This window comes from Drosophila mojavensis, unplaced genomic scaffold, assembly GCF_018153725.1.
Source record: "Drosophila mojavensis isolate 15081-1352.22 unplaced genomic scaffold, ASM1815372v1 contig_28, whole genome shotgun sequence".
Taxonomy (NCBI): Eukaryota; Metazoa; Arthropoda; class Insecta; order Diptera; family Drosophilidae; genus Drosophila; species Drosophila mojavensis.
The window spans coordinates 68637-88220 of NW_025318825.1; the positions used below are offsets into that span (position 1 = coordinate 68637).

The window sequence follows — 19584 nt, forward strand, 5'->3', positions numbered from 1 at the left end:
CCTCAAAATATGCAGCAACTACAGCTGCAACTACTACTTCAACAGCAGCAAGTGCAGCAGCAACAAGTGCAGCAACAAGTGCAGCAGCAACAAGTGCAGCAGCAGCAGCAGCAGCAGCAGCAGCAGCAGCAGCAGCAGCAGCAGCAGGTGCAGCAGCAGAGGCAGCAAGTGCAGCAACTCCTCCCGACTCATCAATATCTAGGTGCCAGGGATAATACGAGCAGTATTGAAAAGAAGCTAGATCAATTGATTGGCCTAATGCTGCTCGAACGCAAGCATCCAAATGCAAATGCAAATTCAAATTCAATTGAGAATGCTAATTCAGCCATCAACAAGGCTATCGTCAACAAGCTGGATCGTCTAATAGATATGATGTCCGCGCTAACAACCTGCTTGTCTGCCAGCATTAGCAGTAGCAGGCAACAAATCGCAAATAAGACCCCAAATATATAATGACTACCTGTTCTTATAGCCTATACAAACCTAATTCAACTACTATAATTTTCTACACTCACCCACTTCACTTAACAATAATAATAATAATATCAATACTCACCCAGTAGCAATCCACTCCTCCTTATTATCTAACGCACTCTTGTCGCAATTGCGCATGGTGAAAATGAGAAGAAGAAGACAGTACAAACACAATTGTTCATTAGCTTTAAATCGACGTGATTACTCGATACTTGTCGTCTTATTGTGGGCGACAATTGGCCATTCAATGTGTATGGGCTTGCAGCTAGATGACAGGCTGCATGCATTTGCCCATGACACGACATTTTGCATTCGCTCGCACCAGAGCTAATGATGCTGAAGCCACTTGATGTCTGCGCCATTTCCACTGATGTTGATGACGCCGATGATCCTGTTGCCGATGCTGGTGTTGGTGGTGCATATTGCACTGCTGGCGCCTCATACCAGTCTCCGGGCTGGCAACTTCACTCTGGACGCCGCCTCCGCCTCCGCTGATGAAGATGTCGATGTCCATATCCATTGCAGTTGTGGATGCAACTGCAGTCAATGCAGCAGCTGGTGCTGGCCACCCAAGTGCCAGTTCTGTTGCTGATTACATGGCTGGTTCCACTGCCAGTCTCACTTGTAAAATTCCAGTTGATGCTGCAAGTAAACAACAGAATTAGAGTTGTACACACAATTGCTACTCTAAATATATACTCACCTGATGAATCCACTCCTACTACTTACCTGTACTCCTTGGATGTCCCGCTGGATGTCGCCACTGATCTGCTGCATCACTCCTTGATTGCCAGCCTCTGATGTTCGTGTTCGTCCCCCCTCCACCGGTCGAGCAGCCATCACATGAAAAACAACCTGTAAATATAGTACAACACACACACACACACTCAATATTAGTAGTATTATAAGTCAGTTTCTTTTCATTAGTAGTATTTTAGTATAGTTAGTATTTAGTTTAATTTAATTAATCACTATTAATGTTAATTCGCTCACTTTTTGATTGTAGCTATTAGTTTTTGATTTTTCGCGCAACGCAATTTCTTGTAGATTTACATATTCATTCACTCACTCATACACACACACACACACACTTGTACATACACACTTTACATTCGCATTTATGTTAAGTAGTTTAATAAGATATGGCAGCCCTGCGCGGCTGTTAATATCATTGTTTAGCCAGTTGAGCCCTGTTAGATAACATTCCCTTAATTTAATTTGGGCGCCAATTCATTCCAGTTTAAACATACTAGGTATAATAATGGGATAGATATGGATTCTAGCGACTGTCTAGCGCCTACCCATTCGGCCATCTACCGGCCATCACAGTCGGTGGACAATCGATTTGCTCAGGGCTTTTCCCGTCTCCGGTTCCATTTCCATTTCCATTTCCAATTGGAATTGGAATTGGGATCGGGGATTGGAACTGCTTTGAGTAAATCGGCCGAATCGGTACTCAAAAATCTGGTGGAGGCGCTGGGCAGTCCAGTTTCCCTGGAGTCGTCCGAGTGAGCGGCAGCGAGTGCGCACCGAGCCGAGTGTCGAGTGTCGATCCGACTTAGAGTTTCGTGCGTGTGCGGCAGTGGAGCCCCCGGCAGACGCCGCCATCCGGGCCGTCTAGAGATCAATCTAGACATACGGAGCCAGCCGTGCGCAACCGAGTGCAAAGCCAGCGCCGCTATTTATCGCCAACGTGACGGATATTATGCCTCTGCTAATACGCCTGGATGACGCTATTGGCCAGGACAATTACTCCACCAAGCCTGCTGCTAACCACGGCATTCGTGTCCAGTGCAAGGACGTCGCCACGCACCGCAAGCTGGTAAGATATCTCGACGCAAATTCAATTGAAAATTACACATTTCAATTGAAATGCGAGCGCGGCTATAGAGCTGTTATTCGGCATCTGCACTTCTCCACTCCGGATCACTATATCCGTGAGCAATTGGCCAAATTAGGGCACGAAGTCCGCTTCTTAAGAGGCATTAAGTCTCGCTTTTCTAAAGAGCCCCTCGATCTCTTTGAGGTTGAGCTGGCCGTCAGCGATAATAACGCAGAATTGCTGCAAATTACGGCCATTGGCAACCAGCGTGTCAAGATTGAGCGGCCGTATAAAACGAATGAAATTGCTCAATGCCATAGGTGCCAAAAGTTTGGGCATACAAAAAATTACTGCCGTCGCCCCTTTGCCTGCGTCAAGTGCGGCGCCAATCATGCTTCCACGGACTGTGGCAAGCAAAAAGACGACCAAACTCCAGCGAAGTGTGCCAATTGCTCCGGCCCGCATGCCGCGAGCTACAAAGGCTGCCCTGCGTATAAAGAAGCGTGCAAGAAGCGTGAAAATGAGAGTGCTACGCAGCTAGCAAAGATAATTAACACTCTAGCTAAGGCTGCTCCGACTGTAACTGCTCAGAGCAGTCGAGTAAACATGCCAAATATGTCTAATATGCCAAATCTTTTGCAGCAAGCCCCCCCTCAGTCACGACCGCAAACTGTTAGTGCAGGGCCCAGTTATTCGGCTGCCCTTCGGGCGGGCCTACAATTTGCTCAGCCTGTCGGACCGGCAGCTATTAGCAGCAAACAGCGTCAGTCGAGGCAAAAAGCCACCAAAGTTAGCCAGCAACAACAACAGCAGCAGCAACAAGTCCGTTTGCCTAGGCAGGCAAGCGCACAGCGGCCGCCGCAGCCAAAACGTAGCCGTAGTCTGAGTACGCGCCGTAGGCATCCGCAACCAATAGATGGGGGTGCGCATCCTGTTAGTGGGGGTGTTCATTTTCAACGTTTCGAGCAGCCAATGAATGCGAATGTGCCAAGTATGCCAGTGCAAGTTAGCTTTAGATTAGAGGCTAAAATAGACAAACTCATTGAGATGATGACCACCCTCACGGCCTGCCTGTTGGCTGGATTTGGTCCCAATGAGCGCTCAAATGTCTAACAATGTATCCACTTCCCCAAATGCCAGTAGACGCAGCGCTGCACTGCAACCTGCTGTATCTCAACGTGTCAACAACATGAACATATCTTTCTGGAATGCCGCCGGTGTCAAGAACAAACTGAATGAGCTCAACCTGTATCTCGTTAAACATGATATAGACATAATGCTAGTGTCCGAAACGCATCTGACTGATAGCGATAGTATTGCTATCAATGGTTACATTGTTTATTTAGCAAATCACCCCTCAAACAGGCGCAGAGGAGGTGCAGCCTTTATAATTAAACAACAGATATGCCATTATGCTATGCGCTTTACATCTAACGACTCGCATCAATCTGTCGAAGTCTCAGTCAGCCTGCAAAATGGCCGTCACATTAATATTGCCTCAATCTACTGCCCGCCGCAAGTTATCTGGTCTGGGCAAGATTTCAACAACCTGCTATCTTCTCTGGGTGACACTTTTATAGTCGGTGGTGACTGGAATGCGAAAAGTCAGTGGTGGGGCAACGCCAGATCTTGTCTCCGTGGCCGAACGCTAGTCAATAGTATTCTACAAGTGAATTGCAACATTCTGGCAACTGGGTCGCCCACCCATTTTCCGTTTAATTCACGCCAAACTCCGTCTGCCATTGACTTTGCGCTTTTTAAAGGCATCAGGCGAGATTTGCTGGCCATCACTGACTCTTTCGAGCTTAGCTCTGATCATCTCCCGTTGCAAGTCCAGCTGGTTGAGAAGCCTGTCACCAGCAGAGCAAAAGGCCACTTGCTAGATTTGAATGCTAACATCAACAAATTTCAGAGCTATCTAAATGACAAAATTTTGCTCAACACTGAGATCAACAGTTTAGACGATATTGATGATGCGGTCAATATTTTTGTCCGAAACATTGAAGATGCTGCAAACTATGCGAATGCACAGCACCCACGCAAGATTATGAGGACTAGATATCGCGTAAATAGACAGACTCTGCATCTCATCGAGGCCCATAAGCAAGTCAAGCGCTATCTGACTCGAAGTCGCAATCCGATGCTTAAGATGCTCTGCAACAGGCTATCGAATCGCATACGCAAAGAGCTCATATATGCTAGGCAGAAGTATGAGGAAGAGCTATTCAGATCTATCGATCCAACCGATAGATATAGTATGCAAAAACTCTGGCGCCTGACCAACGAAATCAAGCGACAGCCTGCTCCAAATCTACCCCTGTTGAAGTCCTCTAGTGACAATGGCTCCAATGCGCAAAATGTCTGGTGCAAGACAACTGCCGAGAAGGCCGAAACATTTGCTGCAAGTCTCGAGCAGCGTTTTCAACCAATCGTGACTACGCCACCCAGTGTTCTGGCTGAAATCGAGGCTCAAGTTAGCCAGCCATCTTTGACTGCTTCAGTCTCATTTCGGCCAGTCACTGCGGCTGAAGTCATCAGTCACATCAGCACACTAGAGAGCAAGAAAGCGGCTGGAATGGACCAAATCGATAATCACACCATCAAAGCGCTGCCATTGAAGGCTGTTTTGTATCTTGTTATGATATGCAATAACTCTCTTAGATTGAGTCATTTCCCCTCGAGCTGGAAGTTAGCAGTGGTGAAGATGGTGCATAAGCCTGGCAAGCCTACGCACCATGTTGCATCATACAGGCCCATAAGTCTGCTATCTGGCCTCTCAAAGATACTCGAGTATCTGATTTTGAGCCGTATGCTGGATGAAGACACTCTTGTAAATGCGATTCCAAACCATCAGTTTGGTTTCCGCAAGGCGCATTCAGCTGAACAGCAATTGGGTCGAGTCACCCAATACATTATTAAAGCGTTTGATGACCACAAATACTGCTCTGCTGTGTATATGGACATCAAAGAAGCCTTTGATCGAGTGTGGCATACAGGCTTGAAGTATAAGCTTAAGAAGTTACTGCCAGATGCTCTCTATCGCATCCTCTGCTGCTATCTAGCAGATCGCACTTTTATTGTTGAGTGTCACGGTGGCTGTCGCTCAGGAATCAAGCAAATTCACGCCGGTGTGCCACAAGGTAGCTTGCTCGGGCCAATCTTGTATAATATATACACCAGCGACATACCAAGGCCAACTCGTCTACGTGGGATTTTGATTGCTACTTATGCTGATGACGTCATTGTTCTATCGGCAGACTCTCGCCAAGCAGATGCGCTCAGTCAGCAGCAAGCTTATATGGATAGTTTGGCCGAATGGGCGAGCAAGTGGTGCATTACAATTAATGCAAATAAAACTATGCATGTCATGCATGCATACAGAGTTATAGCGCCATATCAGGCTATTCGCATTGGCAACGAAACTATTGAAAATGGCACTTCACATCCGTATTTGGGCGTTACTCTAGATTCTAAACTGCGCTTCTCACAACATGTCACTACGGTCGTTACTAGGGTCAGGGCTAGACTTAAAAAGATAGATTGGCTCATCAACAAGGACAGTAAATTGTCGCTTAGAACTAAAGTCATCATATACAAGCAGCTAGTTGCCCCATTATGGCAATACTCGCTACCTGTATGGGGTGCTCTACTATCTGAGACCCAATTCAGCCGCATTAGAGTGGTTCACAATAAAGCTCTGAGAGCCATTTCTGGTGCTCAGTACTTTATCTCGAACACTCGCATCAGAACTGAACTGGACGTCTTGTCTGCAGATGAGATACTCAATAATCTCTGCGCAAAATACTACGACAGACTTCGCGCTCATAGCAACAATCTGGCCAAAAACATTGCCTATGACCCGTTCATCCCACAGCGGATAACATTGGCAAGATACACGAGTCTCGTAAACACGCATTTGGCCAATGACATTGCTCTACGCACCCAGCGACTACTACAACGGGAGGCCGATGAAATAGCTGAAAGTAGGGAGCGATTCCTTCGCCGACGGGAGGCTCAGCAACACAACGAAGCTGCACAAGCAGCAGCCCAACAGCCGCAACGACTACCTGTCTTCGAGGGTATTGCGCCAATGCCGCTGCCACTACCACCACCATCACCACTTGCTGCCTATAGGGTCCTATTTAGATCACATATGGATCAGTCATAAAATTTGCATTTAATGCAATCTCCAATCAGCTGTTTTAACTTTTTGTAATTTAAGCTAATTTTAGCTCAAGCCCATACTTGAGAAAATGACCAGACTTTGTCTCGACTTTTCTCTTTTATTCCAATTGGCCACTTTGGGCTACTTTTCTCTGTGCATCTTGTAGATGCTTATTAATGAAATAATTGAATTATATTAATTAATGCCATCTATTACTATTGTTAAACTTAAATCTTACTTATCTATTTAGTCGTTAATCAGTTACTCAAGCACCTTATTGTTAATTTCTATTATCTTTAAATTGCTCTATTATAAGTATTTTGTAAAATTAAGCTGCACTGTTATTTTTGTGCACTTATGGCCATTTAAATTTAATCATTTAATGATAAGTTTCGACAAATATAGTCCTTTTTTAGATTTTAATTATCTCATAGGCGCTATTTATATTCATAAGAAATGCTATTGTGAAGTATTAATTGAATAAAAAGTATCTCCGTACTATCTTCCCCTCGCCATGCAGCTGCTGGTCAGCTGATCATGTATGAGATGCGAAGAAGCGGAGATCATCAATGTGTGTTCTCTTGTAACATACGAACAGAAAACAATATTTTGTTTCAAATGCTCGCATCAGATCTGAACTTGGTGTCTTATCTGTGGATGAGCAATTTAATAATATCTGCTCAAAGTACTACGAGCGACTACGAGTACATAGCAACAATGAGGCTAGAAGCATAGCCCATGATCCGTTTGTCCCACAGCGACTAACAATGCCCAGATACTCTAGCCTCGTAAATACTCACCTGGCTAACGAAATTGAAATGCGCTCTCAGCGACAACAGCGAAGACAAGCTGAAGAAGATGCGGAATTCCGTGCTAGTTATCTTCGCCGTCATCCTCCGGTGTATGGCCCGATTACTTTCCGTGAGCACAGTCGCAATATTGTGAGTGCAAGGCTCACTAGATCGTATCCAGCTTCAACACGCAACACAAGCGAAAACCTTCGCAGAATAGCAGCCCGACGCAGATAAGAGGCTCTTCGCAACGATGCAGCTCGTCGCAACGACGCTCCACCAAATGACGCTGCCACACACTCATCCTCTTCAGAGGTGGCCCTCAACATAGGCAACGCAGCTGCCTCACAGTCGCGCCTGCCAATCTTCCAGCAACTGGCGCCGTTGCCACCCACTACAGGCACTTTGCGCACACACAACACAAATCCAGACAACCCTCCGGCTGAGCAAAGCGGGTCGTCTCCAAGCAACTGATTGCAGCATATACACTAAAAAGAATATGCAATTCAATTAGAATTCCAATTGGCCATCAGTATATGCAACAACTCACCTGTAAATTGGATCGACTGCACATATCCTATAAAGGGTATTCTAGCAAATAAAACTCAAATTGGATATTTATATTCAATTAAAGTTTTATTTTGCATGTATAGGCATACATGCAGTAAACAAATACTACAGTGCACTGACTAATATCAACACAAACGCACTTAACTAAACTAGCGGCACTACTCGATGTTTGGGACGCGGAGTCTTCTCAGCTACTTCTTCTTGTACCACTGGATGATATACTGCAAAGAAAAACAAAAAATATTAAGTATCAACACTCTTATTTACATTTGCATAATTAACATAACCTTGCAGTTAGCTTGCTTTCACACACATCTCTGCCTTGTAGTGCACATACTCTCTAGTACTTGGTAGTAAGCTGCTGCAATTTGTAAAAACAATGAATTAATTAATATTCAATTATTAATGCTTTTATTAGTATTCTTATTAGAAACTATACTTTCCAGTTGCAATTTTGCAATTAATGCACTTCACTTTTCGCACCATATGCTTATACAACATATGTTTTGTCTTTGCATATCGATAGACATATAAACGCAGTGATGCACTATCACTTTCACGATCGCACTTGCGATGTATCTAATAAATTTTAACTAAATTAAATATGCTAAAATGAAAAGAAAAACCCATTGAAAATCAAATATTGAAAGGAAAACAACTATTACTATTAATTATATTACTCTTATACTACTAATACTATATTTAGCTTAAACAACCTATGGGGAAAATGACTAGACTTTGTCTTGAATTTTCTCTTTGAATTGAATGGCGGCATTATGGCAGCTAATTGATCTGCGCATCTCATAGATGCAGCTGAAAATGAATTTAATTATATTAACTCATTAGTTTACAACTAGCAATTTAAGCATATCAATGTCATCTACTTCTGATCTGCTCTTTTATACGTACACATATATCACAATGGTGCACTGCTATCTTTTGTTGCGCTTGTGGCCATTTAAACTAATCATAGTTTCGCAAAATATCGACCGAATGTATATTCTTTAAAGATATCTTTTAGGCGCAATTTTAATTCTAAGAAAATACTATTGTCAAAGTATTGTATGAATAAAGAGCATCTCTATTTTCTCTCTTCCTCTTCATCTAGCTGATTGACAGCTAATATGAATGAGACTAAAGGGAATATGAGATCATTAATGTGTGTTCTGTCAAGGCATACAAACAGAAAAATGCAGCTCGTCGCAACGACGCTCCACCAAATGACGCTGCCACACACTCATCCTCTTCAGAGGTGGCCCTCAACATAGGCAACGCAGCTGCCTCACAGTCGCGCCTGCCAATCTTCCAGCAACTGGCGCCGTTGCCACCCACTACAGGCACTTTGCGCACACACAACACAAATCCAGACAACCCTCCGGCTGAGCAAAGCGGGTCGTCTCCAAGCAACTGATTGCAGCATATACACTAAAAAAAGAATATGCAATTCAATTAGAATTCCAATTGGCCATCAGTATATGCAACAACTCACCTGTAAATTGGATCGACTGCACATATCCTATAAAGGGTATTCTAGCAAATAAAACTCAAATTGGATATTTATATTCAATTAAAGTTTTATTTTGCATGTATAGGCATACATGCAGTAAACAAATACTACAGTGCACTGACTAATATCAACACAAACGCACTTAACTAAACTAGCGGCACTACTCGATGTTTGGGACGCGGAGTCTTCTCAGCTACTTCTTCTTGTACCACTGGATGATATACTGCAAAGAAAAACAAAAAATATTAAGTATCAACACTCTTATTTACATTTGCATAATTAACATAACCTTGCAGTTAGCTTGCTTTCACACACATCTCTGCCTTGTAGTGCACATACTCTCTAGTACTTGGTAGTAAGCTGCTGCAATTTGTAAAAACAATGAATTAATTAATATTCAATTATTAATGCTTTTATTAGTATTCTTATTAGAAACTATACTTTCCAGTTGCAATTTTGCAATTAATGCACTTCACTTTTCGCACCATATGCTTATACAACATATGTTTTGTCTTTGCATATCGATAGACATATAAACGCAGTGATGCACTATCACTTTCACGATCGCACTTGCGATGTATCTAATAAATTTTAACTAAATTAAATATGCTAAAATGAAAAGAAAAACCCATTGAAAATCAAATATTGAAAGGAAAACAACTATTACTATTAATTATATTACTCTTATACTACTAATACTATATTTAGCTTAAACAACCTATGGGGAAAATGACTAGACTTTGTCTTGAATTTTCTCTTTGAATTGAATGGCGGCATTATGGCAGCTAATTGATCTGCGCATCTCATAGATGCAGCTGAAAATGAATTTAATTATATTAACTCATTAGTTTACAACTAGCAATTTAAGCATATCAATGTCATCTACTTCTGATCTGCTCTTTTATACGTACACATATATCACAATGGTGCACTGCTATCTTTTGTTGCGCTTGTGGCCATTTAAACTAATCATAGTTTCGCAAAATATCGACCGAATGTATATTCTTTAAAGATATCTTTTAGGCGCAATTTTAATTCTAAGAAAATACTATTGTCAAAGTATTGTATGAATAAAGAGCATCTCTATTTTCTCTCTTCATCTTCATCTAGCTGATTGACAGCTAATATGAATGAGACTAAAGGGAATATGAGATCATTAATGTGTGTTCTGTCAAGGCATACAAACAGAAAAATGCAGCTCGTCGCAACGACGCTCCACCAAATGACGCTGCCACACACTCATCCTCTTCAGAGGTGGCCCTCAACATAGGCAACGCAGCTGCCTCACAGTCGCGCCTGCCAATCTTCCAGCAACTGGCGCCGTTGCCACCCACTACAGGCACTTTGCGCACACACAACACAAATCCAGACAACCCTCCGGCTGAGCAAAGCGGGTCGTCTCCAAGCAACTGATTGCAGCATATACACTAAAAAAGAATATGCAATTCAATTAGAATTCCAATTGGCCATCAGTATATGCAACAACTCACCTGTAAATTGGATCGACTGCACATATCCTATAAAAGGGTATTCCTAGCAAATAAAACTCAAATTGGATATTTATATTCAATTAAAGTTTTATTTTGCATGTATAGGCATACATGCAGTAAACAAATACTACAGTGCACTGACTAATATCAACACAAACGCACTTAACTAAACTAGCGGCACTACTCGATGTTTGGGACGCGGAGTCTTCTCAGCTACTTCTTCTTGTACCACTGGATGATATACTGCAAAGAAAAACAAAAAAATATTAAGTATCAACACTTTTATTTACATTTGCATAATTAACATAACCTTGCAGTTAGCTTGCTTTCACACACATCTCTGCCTTGTAGTGCACATACTCTCTAGTACTTGGTAGTAAGCTGCTGCAATTTGTAAAAACAATGAATTAATTAATATTCAATTATTAATGCTTTTATTAGTATTCTTATTAGAAACTATACTTTCCAGTTGCAATTTTGCAATTAATGCACTTCACTTTTCGCACCATATGCTTTTACAACATATGTTTTGTCTTTGCATATCGATAGACATATAAACGCAGTGATGCACTATCACTTTCACGATCGCACCTGCGATGTATCTAATAAATTTTAACTAAATTAAATATGCTAAAATGAAAAGAAAAACCCATTGAAAATCAAATATTGAAAGGAAAACAACTATTACTATTAATTATATTACTCTTATACTACTAATACTATATTTAGCTTAAACAACCTATGGGGAAAATGACTAGACTTTGTCTTGAATTTTCTCCTTGAATTGAATGGCGGCATTATGGCAGCTAATTAATCTGCGCATCTCATAGATGCAGCTGTAAATGAATTTAATTATATTAACTCATTAGTTTACAACTAGCAATTTAAGCATATCAATGTCATCTACTTCTGATCTGCTCTTTTATACGTACACATATATCACAATGGTGCACTGCTATCTTTTGTTGCGCTTGTGGCCATTTAAACTAATCATAGTTTCGCAAAATATCGACCGAATGTATATTTTTTAAAGATATCTTTTAGGCGCAATTTTAATTCTAAGAAAATACTATTGTCAAAGTATTGTATGAATAAAGAGCATCTCTATTTTCTCTCTTCCTCTTCATCTAGCTGATTGACAGCTAATATGAATGAGACGAAAGGGAATATGAGATCATTAATGTGTGTTCTGTCAAGGCATACAAACAGAAAGGTTAAACACAGAATGGAGAAAATGACCAGACTTTGTCTCGATTTTTCTTTATAATTCAAATTGGCCACATTACTTTGGGCAAATTTTTCTGCGCATCTTGTGGATGCATAATAATGAAAAAATTGAATTAAATTAAATAATGCCACCTCTTACTTTGTAAATCATATATCTTATCTAACTAATTTAGTCTATAATCAGCCATTTAAGCACTTTATTGTTATCTATTACTATCTTTAAATTGCTCTTATATATATATATTGTAACACTACGCTGCTCTATTATTGTTAGATGCACCAGTGGCCATTTAAAATGAATCATATTATGAAAGTTTCGCCAATTATCGTCCTAATGTATATTTCTAAGTATCAAATAGGCGCCACTTATATTCATAAGAAATGCTAATGTAAAGTATTATTTGAATAAAAAGTATCTCCACCCCTTTCTTCCCCTCGTCATGCAGCTGCTAGACAGCTGATCATGAATGAGATGTGAAGAGTGGAGATCATTATTGTGTGTTCTCTGCAACATACCAACAGAAAAAAATGTCTGAAACTCAGTTTGATCGCATCAGAGTCATACAAAACAAAGCACTGAGAACTGTATCTGGCGCTCAATATTTTGTTTCAAATGCTCGCATCAGATCTGAATTTGGTGTCTTATCTGTGGATGAGCAATTTAATAATATCTGCTCAAAGTACTACGAGCGACTACGAGTACATAGCAACAATGAGGCTAGAAGCATAGCCCATGATCCGTTTGTCCCACAGCGACTAACAATGCCCAGATACTCTAGCCTCGTAAATACTCACCTGGCTAACGAAATTGAAATGCGCTCCCAGCGACAACAGCGAAGACAAGCTGAAGAAGATGCGGAATTCCGTGCTAGTTATCTTCGCCGTCATCCTCCGGTGTATGGCCCGATTACTTTCCGTGAGCACAGTCGCAATATTGTGAGTGCAAGGCTCACTAGATCGTATCCAGCTTCAACACGCAACACAAGCGAAAACCTTCGCAGAATAGCAGCCCGACGCAGATAAGAGGCTCTTCGCAACGATGCAGCTCGTCGCAACGACGCTCCACCAAATGACGCTGCCACACACTCATCCTCTTCAGAGGTGGCCCTCAACATAGGCAACGCAGCTGCCTCACAGTCGCGCCTGCCAATCTTCCAGCAACTGGCGCCGTTGCCACCCACTACAGGCACTTTGCGCACACACAACACAAATCCAGACAACCCTCCGGCTGAGCAAAGCGGGTCGTCTCCAAGCAACTGATTGCAGCATATACACTAAAAAGAATATGCAATTCAATTAGAATTCCAATTGGCCATCAGTATATGCAACAACTCACCTGTAAATTGGATCGACTGCACATATCCTATAAAGGGTATTCTAGCAAATAAAACTCAAATTGGATATTTATATTCAATTAAAGTTTTATTTTGCATGTATAGGCATACATGCAGTAAACAAATACTACAGTGCACTGACTAATATCAACACAAACGCACTTAACTAAACTAGCGGCACTACTCGATGTTTGGGACGCGGAGTCTTCTCAGCTACTTCTTCTTGTACCACTGGATGATATACTGCAAAGAAAAACAAAAAATATTAAGTATCAACACTTTTATTTACATTTGCATAATTAACATAACCTTGCAGTTAGCTTGCTTTCACACACATCTCTGCCTTGTAGTGCACATACTCTCTAGTACTTGGTAGTAAGCTGCTGCAATTTGTAAAAACAATGAATTAATTAATATTCAATTATTAATGCTTTTATTAGTATTCTTATTAGAAACTATACTTTCCAGTTGCAATTTTGCAATTAATGCACTTCACTTTTCGCACCATATGCTTATACAACATATGTTTTGTCTTTGCATATCGATAGACATATAAACGCAGTGATGCACTATCACTTTCACGATCGCACTTGCGATGTATCTAATAAATTTGAACTAAATTAAATATGCTAAAATGAAAAGAAAAACCCATTGAAAATCAAATATTGAAAGGAAAACAACTATTACTATTAATTATATTACTCTTATACTACTAATACTATATTTAGCTTAAACAACCTATGGGGAAAATGACTAGACTTTGTCTTGAATTTTCTCTTTGAATTGAATGGCGGCATTATGGCAGCTAATTGATCTGCGCATCTCATAGATGCAGCTGAAAATGAATTTAATTATATTAACTCATTAGTTTACAACTAGCAATTTAAGCATATCAATGTCATCTACTTCTGATCTGCTCTTTTATACGTACACATATATCACAATGGTGCACTGCTATCTTTTGTTGCGCTTGTGGCCATTTAAACTAATCATAGTTTCGCAAAATATCGACCGAATGTATATTCTTTAAAGATATCTTTTAGGCGCAATTTTAATTCTAAGAAAATACTATTGTCAAAGTATTGTATGAATAAAGAGCATCTCTATTTTCTCTCTTCCTCTTCATCTAGCTGATTGACAGCTAATATGAATGAGACTAAAGGGAATATGAGATCATTAATGTGTGTTCTGTCAAGGCATACAAACAGAAAAAAATATCCAGCTTCAACACGCAACACAAGCGAAAACCTTCGCAGAATAGCAGCCCGACGCAGATACGAGGCTCTTCGCAACGATGCAGCTCGTCGCAACGACGCTCCACCAAATGACGCTGCCACACACTCATCCTCTTCAGAGGTGGCCCTCAACATAGGCAACGCAGCTGCCTCACAGTCGCGCCTGCCAATCTTCCAGCAACTGGCGCCGTTGCCACCCACTACAGGCACTTTGCGCACACACAACACAAATCCAGACAACCCTCCGGCTGAGCAAAGCGGGTCGTCTCCAAGCAACTGATTGCAGCATATACACTACTAAAAGAATATGCAATTCAATTAGAATTCCAATTGGCCATCAGTATATGCAACAACTCACCTGTAAATTGGATCGACTGCACATATCCTATAAAGGGTATTCTAGCAAATAAAACTCAAATTGGATATTTATATTCAATTAAAGTTTTATTTTGCATGTATAGGCATACATGCAGTAAACAAATACTACAGTGCACTGACTAATATCAACACAAACGCACTTAACTAAACTAGCGGCACTACTCGATGTTTGGGACGCGGAGTCTTCTCAGCTACTTCTTCTTGTACCACTGGATGATATACTGCAAAGAAAAACAAAAAATATTAAGTATCAACACTTTTATTTACATTTGCATAATTAACATAACCTTGCAGTTAGCTTGCTTTCACACACATCTCTGCCTTGTAGTGCACATACTCTCTAGTACTTGGTAGTAAGCTGCTGCAATTTGTAAAAACAATGAATTAATTAATATTCAATTATTAATGCTTTTATTAGTATTCTTATTAGAAACTATACTTTCCAGTTGCAATTTTGCAATTAATGCACTTCACTTTTCGCACCATATGCTTATACAACATATGTTTTGTCTTTGCATATCGATAGACATATAAACGCAGTGATGCACTATCACTTTCACGATCGCACTTGCGATGTATCTAATAAATTTGAACTAAATTAAATATGCTAAAATGAAAAGAAAAACCCATTGAAAATCAAATATTGAAAGGAAAACAACTATTACTATTAATTATATTACTCTTATACTACTAATACTATATTTAGCTTAAACAACCTATGGGGAAAATGACTAGACTTTGTCTTGAATTTTCTCTTTGAATTGAATGGCGGCATTATGGCAGCTAATTGATCTGCGCATCTCATAGATGCAGCTGAAAATGAATTTAATTATATTAACTCATTAGTTTACAACTAGCAATTTAAGCATATCAATGTCATCTACTTCTGATCTGCTCTTTTATACGTACACATATATCACAATGGTGCACTGCTATCTTTTGTTGCGCTTGTGGCCATTTAAACTAATCATAGTTTCGCAAAATATCGACCGAATGTATATTCTTTAAAGATATCTTTTAGGCGCAATTTTAATTCTAAGAAAATACTATTGTCAAAGTATTGTATGAATAAAGAGCATCTCTATTTTCTCTCTTCCTCTTCATCTAGCTGATTGACAGCTAATATGAATGAGACTAAAGGGAATATGAGATCATTAATGTGTGTTCTGTCAAGGCATACAAACAGAAAAAAATATCCAGCTTCAACACGCAACACAAGCGAAAACCTTCGCAGAATAGCAGCCCGACGCAGATACGAGGCTCTTCGCAACGATGCAGCTCGTCGCAACGACGCTCCACCAAATGACGCTGCCACACACTCATCCTCTTCAGAGGTGGCCCTCAACATAGGCAACGCAGCTGCCTCACAGTCGCGCCTGCCAATCTTCCAGCAACTGGCGCCGTTGCCACCCACTACAGGCACTTTGCGCACACACAACACAAATCCAGACAACCCTCCGGCTGAGCAAAGCGGGTCGTCTCCAAGCAACTGATTGCAGCATATACACTAAAAAAGAATATGCAATTCAATTAGAATTCCAATTGGCCATCAGTATATGCAACAACTCACCTGTAAATTGGATCGACTGCACATATCCTATAAAAAGGGTATTCTAGCAAATAAAACTCAAATTGGATATTTATATTCAATTAAAGTTTTATTTTGCATGTATAGGCATACATGCAGTAAACAAATACTACAGTGCACTGACTAATATCAACACAAACGCACTTAACTAAACTAGCGGCACTACTCGATGTTTGGGACGCGGAGTCTTCTCAGCTACTTCTTCTTGTACCACTGGATGATATACTGCAAAGAAAAACAAAAAATATTAAGTATCAACACTTTTATTTACATTTGCATAATTAACATAACCTTGCAGTTAGCTTGCTTTCACACACATCTCTGCCTTGTAGTGCACATACTCTCTAGTACTTGGTAGTAAGCTGCTGCAATTTGTAAAAACAATGAATTAATTAATATTCAATTATTAATGCTTTTATTAGTATTCTTATTAGAAACTATACTTTCCAGTTGCAATTTTGCAATTAATGCACTTCACTTTTCGCACCATATGCTTATACAACATATGTTTTGTCTTTGCATATCGATAGACATATAAACGCAGTGATGCACTATCACTTTCACGATCGCACTTGCGATGTATCTAATAAATTTTAACTAAATTAAATATGCTAAAATGAAAAGAAAAACCCATTGAAAATCAAATATTGAAAGGAAAACAACTATTACTATTAATTATATTACTCTTATACTACTAATACTATATTTAGCTTAAACAACCTATGGGGAAAATGACTAGACTTTGTCTTGAATTTTCTCTTTGAATTGAATGGCGGCATTATGGCAGCTAATTGATCTGCGCATCTCATAGATGCAGCTGAAAATGAATTTAATTATATTAACTCATTAGTTTACAACTAGCAATTTAAGCATATCAATGTCATCTACTTCTGATCTGCTCTTTTATACGTACACATATATCACAATGGTGCACTGCTATCTTTTGTTGCGCTTGTGGCCATTTAAACTAATCATAGTTTCGCAAAATATCGACCGAATGTATATTCTTTAAAGATATCTTTTAGGCGCAATTTTAATTCTAAGAAAATACTATTGTCAAAGTATTGTATGAATAAAGAGCATCTCTATTTTCTCTCTTCCTCTTCATCTAGCTGATTGACAGCTAATATGAATGAGACTAAAGGGAATATGAGATCATTAATGTGTGTCAAGGCATACAAACAGAAAGGTTAAGCACAGAATGGAGAAAATGACCAGACTTTGTCTCGATTTTTCTTTATAATTCAAATTGGCCACATTACTTTGGGCAAATTTTTCTGCGCATCTTGTGGATGCATAATAATGAAAAAATTGAATTAAATTAAATAATGCCACCTCTTACTTTGTAAATCATATATCTTATCTAACTAATTTAGTCTATAATCAGCCATTTAAGCACTTTATTGTTATCTATTACTATCTTTAAATTGCTCTTATATATATATATTGTAACACTACGCTGCTCTATTATTGTTAGATGCACCAGTGGCCATTTAAAATGAATCATATTATGAAAGTTTCGCCAATTATCGTCCTAATGTATATTTCTAAGTATCAAATAGGCGCCACTTATATTCTTAAGAAATGCTAATGTAAAGTATTATTTGAATAAAAAGTATCTCCACCCTTTCTTCCCCTCGTCATGCAGCTGCTAGACAGCTGATCATGAATGAGATGTGAAGAGTGGAGATCATTATTGTGTGTTCTTTGCAACATACCAACAGAAAAAATGTCTGAAACTCAGTTTGATCGCATCAGAGTCATACAAAACAAAGCACTGAGAACTGTATCTGGCGCTCAATATTTTGTTTCAAATGCTCGCATCAGATCTGAATTTGGTGTCTTATCTGTGGATGAGCAATTTAATAATATCTGCTCAAAGTACTACGAGCGACTACGAGTACATAGCAACAATGAGGCTAGAAGCATAGCCCATGATCCGTTTGTCCCACAGCGACTAACAATGCCCAGATACTCTAGCCTCGTAAATACTCACCTGGCTAACGAAATTGAAATGCGCTCTCAGCGACAACAGCGAAGACAAGCTGAAGAAGATGCGGAATTCCGTGCTAGTTATCTTCGCCGTCATCCTCCGGTGTATGGCCCGATTACTTTCCGTGAGCACAGTCGCAATATTGTGAGTGCAAGGCTCACTAGATCGTATCCAGCTTCAACACGCAACACAAGCGAAAACCTTCGCAGAATAGCAGCCCGACGCAGATACGAGGCTCTTCGCAACGATGCAGCTCGTCGCAACGACGCTCCACCAAATGACGCTGCCACACACTCATCCTCTTCAGAGGTGGCCCTCAACATAGGCAACGCAGCTGTCTCACAGTCGCGCCTGCCAATCTTCCAGCAACTGGCGCCGTTGCCACCCACTACAGGCACTTTGCGCACACACAACACAAATCCAGACAACCCTCCGGCTGAGCAAAGCGGGTCGTCTCCAAGCAACTGATTGCAGCATATACACTAAAAAAGAATATGCAATTCAATTAGAATTCCAATTGGCCATCAGTATATGCAACAACTCACCTGTAAATTGGATCGACTGCACATATCCTATAAAGGGTATTCTAGCAAATAAAACTCAAATTGGATATTTATATTCAATTAAAGTTTTATTTTGCATGTATAGGCATACATGCAGTAAACAAATACTACAGTGCACTGACTAATATCAACACAAACGCACTTAACTAAACTAGCGGCACTACTCGATGTTTGGGACGCGGAGTCTTCTCAGCTACTTCTTCTTGTACCACTGGATGATATACTGCAAAGAAAAACAAAAAATATTAAGTATCAACACTTTTATTTACATTTGCATAATTAACATAACCTTGCAGTTAGCTTGCTTTCACACACATCTCTGCCTTGTAGTGCACATACTCTCTAGTACTTGGTAGTAAGCTGCTGCAATTTGTAAAAACAATGAATTAATTAATATTCAATTATTAATGCTTTTATTAGTATTCTTATTAGAAACTATACTTTCCA

At 40.0% G+C, this 19584-nt stretch overlaps 7 protein-coding genes and 6 long non-coding RNA genes across 15 annotated transcripts; 4 read left to right on the forward strand and 9 right to left on the reverse strand.

Moving 5' to 3' along the window:
- Positions 1-666: 666 nt before the first annotated feature.
- Positions 667-1713, reverse strand: LOC26527597. Its single transcript, XM_032733463.2, has 3 exons — positions 1468-1713; positions 1178-1329; positions 667-1116 (listed from the first exon to the last, which is right to left on the reverse strand). The coding sequence occupies exons 2-3, from the start codon at positions 1312-1314 to the stop codon at positions 939-941; spliced, it is 315 nt and encodes a 104-aa protein (XP_032589354.1). The 5' UTR covers positions 1315-1329; positions 1468-1713; the 3' UTR covers positions 667-938.
- A 5350-nt stretch (positions 1714-7063) lies between these two features.
- LOC122757076 lies at positions 7064-7990 on the reverse strand. 2 transcript variants are annotated; one of them, XR_006356986.1, is made up of 3 exons: positions 7803-7912; positions 7262-7740; positions 7064-7112 (listed from the first exon to the last, which is right to left on the reverse strand). XR_006356986.1 is itself a non-coding variant. In XM_044008445.1 (3 exons), the coding sequence occupies exons 2-3, from the start codon at positions 7824-7826 to the stop codon at positions 7351-7353; spliced, it is 414 nt and encodes a 137-aa protein (XP_043864380.1). In that variant the 5' UTR covers positions 7827-7839; positions 7907-7990; the 3' UTR covers positions 7070-7350. The 2 variants fall into 2 exon arrangements, 1 of the variants encoding a protein (XP_043864380.1); XM_044008445.1 differs by having other exon boundaries at positions 7070-7740; positions 7803-7839; positions 7907-7990.
- LOC122757089 lies at positions 7747-9013 on the forward strand. Its single transcript, XR_006356998.1, has 2 exons — positions 7747-7838; positions 7906-9013. It is a non-coding gene; the product is annotated as an uncharacterized LOC122757089 (long non-coding RNA).
- On the reverse strand, positions 8942-9838 carry LOC122757077. Of its 2 annotated transcripts, XR_006356987.1 has the most exons (3): positions 9619-9838; positions 9312-9552; positions 9155-9247 (listed from the first exon to the last, which is right to left on the reverse strand). XR_006356987.1 is itself a non-coding variant. In XM_044008446.1 (2 exons), exons 1-2 carry the CDS (start codon positions 9333-9335, stop codon positions 8957-8959), a joined length of 315 nt encoding a protein of 104 aa, XP_043864381.1. In that variant the 5' UTR covers positions 9336-9421; the 3' UTR covers positions 8942-8956. The 2 variants fall into 2 exon arrangements, 1 of the variants encoding a protein (XP_043864381.1); XM_044008446.1 differs by lacking the exon at positions 9619-9838 and having other exon boundaries at positions 8942-9247; positions 9312-9421.
- On the forward strand, positions 9243-9545 carry LOC116804725. The gene is made up of 2 exons (XR_004364730.2): positions 9243-9347; positions 9415-9545. It is a non-coding gene; the product is annotated as an uncharacterized LOC116804725 (long non-coding RNA).
- Positions 9839-10440: 602 nt separating the features above from the next.
- Positions 10441-10853, reverse strand: LOC122757078. Its single transcript, XM_044008447.1, has 2 exons — positions 10820-10853; positions 10441-10756 (listed from the first exon to the last, which is right to left on the reverse strand). The coding sequence occupies exons 1-2, from the start codon at positions 10841-10843 to the stop codon at positions 10466-10468; spliced, it is 315 nt and encodes a 104-aa protein (XP_043864382.1). The 5' UTR covers positions 10844-10853; the 3' UTR covers positions 10441-10465.
- Positions 10854-10888: 35 nt separating this feature from the next.
- On the reverse strand, positions 10889-11402 carry LOC116804839. The gene is made up of 2 exons (XR_004364856.2): positions 11130-11402; positions 10889-11062 (listed from the first exon to the last, which is right to left on the reverse strand). It is a non-coding gene; the product is annotated as an uncharacterized LOC116804839 (long non-coding RNA).
- Positions 11403-12690: 1288 nt separating this feature from the next.
- Positions 12691-13570, reverse strand: LOC116804730. Its single transcript, XM_044008444.1, has 3 exons — positions 13487-13570; positions 13383-13419; positions 12691-13320 (listed from the first exon to the last, which is right to left on the reverse strand). Exons 2-3 carry the CDS (start codon positions 13404-13406, stop codon positions 12931-12933), a joined length of 414 nt encoding a protein of 137 aa, XP_043864379.1. The 5' UTR covers positions 13407-13419; positions 13487-13570; the 3' UTR covers positions 12691-12930.
- LOC122757087 lies at positions 13327-13683 on the forward strand. Its single transcript, XR_006356996.1, has 2 exons — positions 13327-13418; positions 13486-13683. It is a non-coding gene; the product is annotated as an uncharacterized LOC122757087 (long non-coding RNA).
- Positions 13684-13967: 284 nt separating this feature from the next.
- Positions 13968-15083, reverse strand: LOC26528104. Its single transcript, XM_032733503.2, has 2 exons — positions 14974-15083; positions 13968-14909 (listed from the first exon to the last, which is right to left on the reverse strand). Exons 1-2 carry the CDS (start codon positions 14995-14997, stop codon positions 14484-14486), a joined length of 450 nt encoding a protein of 149 aa, XP_032589394.2. The 5' UTR covers positions 14998-15083; the 3' UTR covers positions 13968-14483.
- LOC122757088 lies at positions 14918-15274 on the forward strand. The gene is made up of 2 exons (XR_006356997.1): positions 14918-15009; positions 15077-15274. It is a non-coding gene; the product is annotated as an uncharacterized LOC122757088 (long non-coding RNA).
- A 284-nt stretch (positions 15275-15558) lies between these two features.
- On the reverse strand, positions 15559-16597 carry LOC122757075. The gene is made up of 2 exons (XM_044008433.1): positions 16564-16597; positions 15559-16500 (listed from the first exon to the last, which is right to left on the reverse strand). The coding sequence occupies exons 1-2, from the start codon at positions 16585-16587 to the stop codon at positions 16075-16077; spliced, it is 450 nt and encodes a 149-aa protein (XP_043864368.1). The 5' UTR covers positions 16588-16597; the 3' UTR covers positions 15559-16074.
- Positions 16598-16632: 35 nt separating this feature from the next.
- Positions 16633-17125, reverse strand: LOC122757080. The gene is made up of 2 exons (XR_006356989.1): positions 16873-17125; positions 16633-16806 (listed from the first exon to the last, which is right to left on the reverse strand). It is a non-coding gene; the product is annotated as an uncharacterized LOC122757080 (long non-coding RNA).
- Between the last annotated feature and the right edge of the window lie 2459 nt (positions 17126-19584).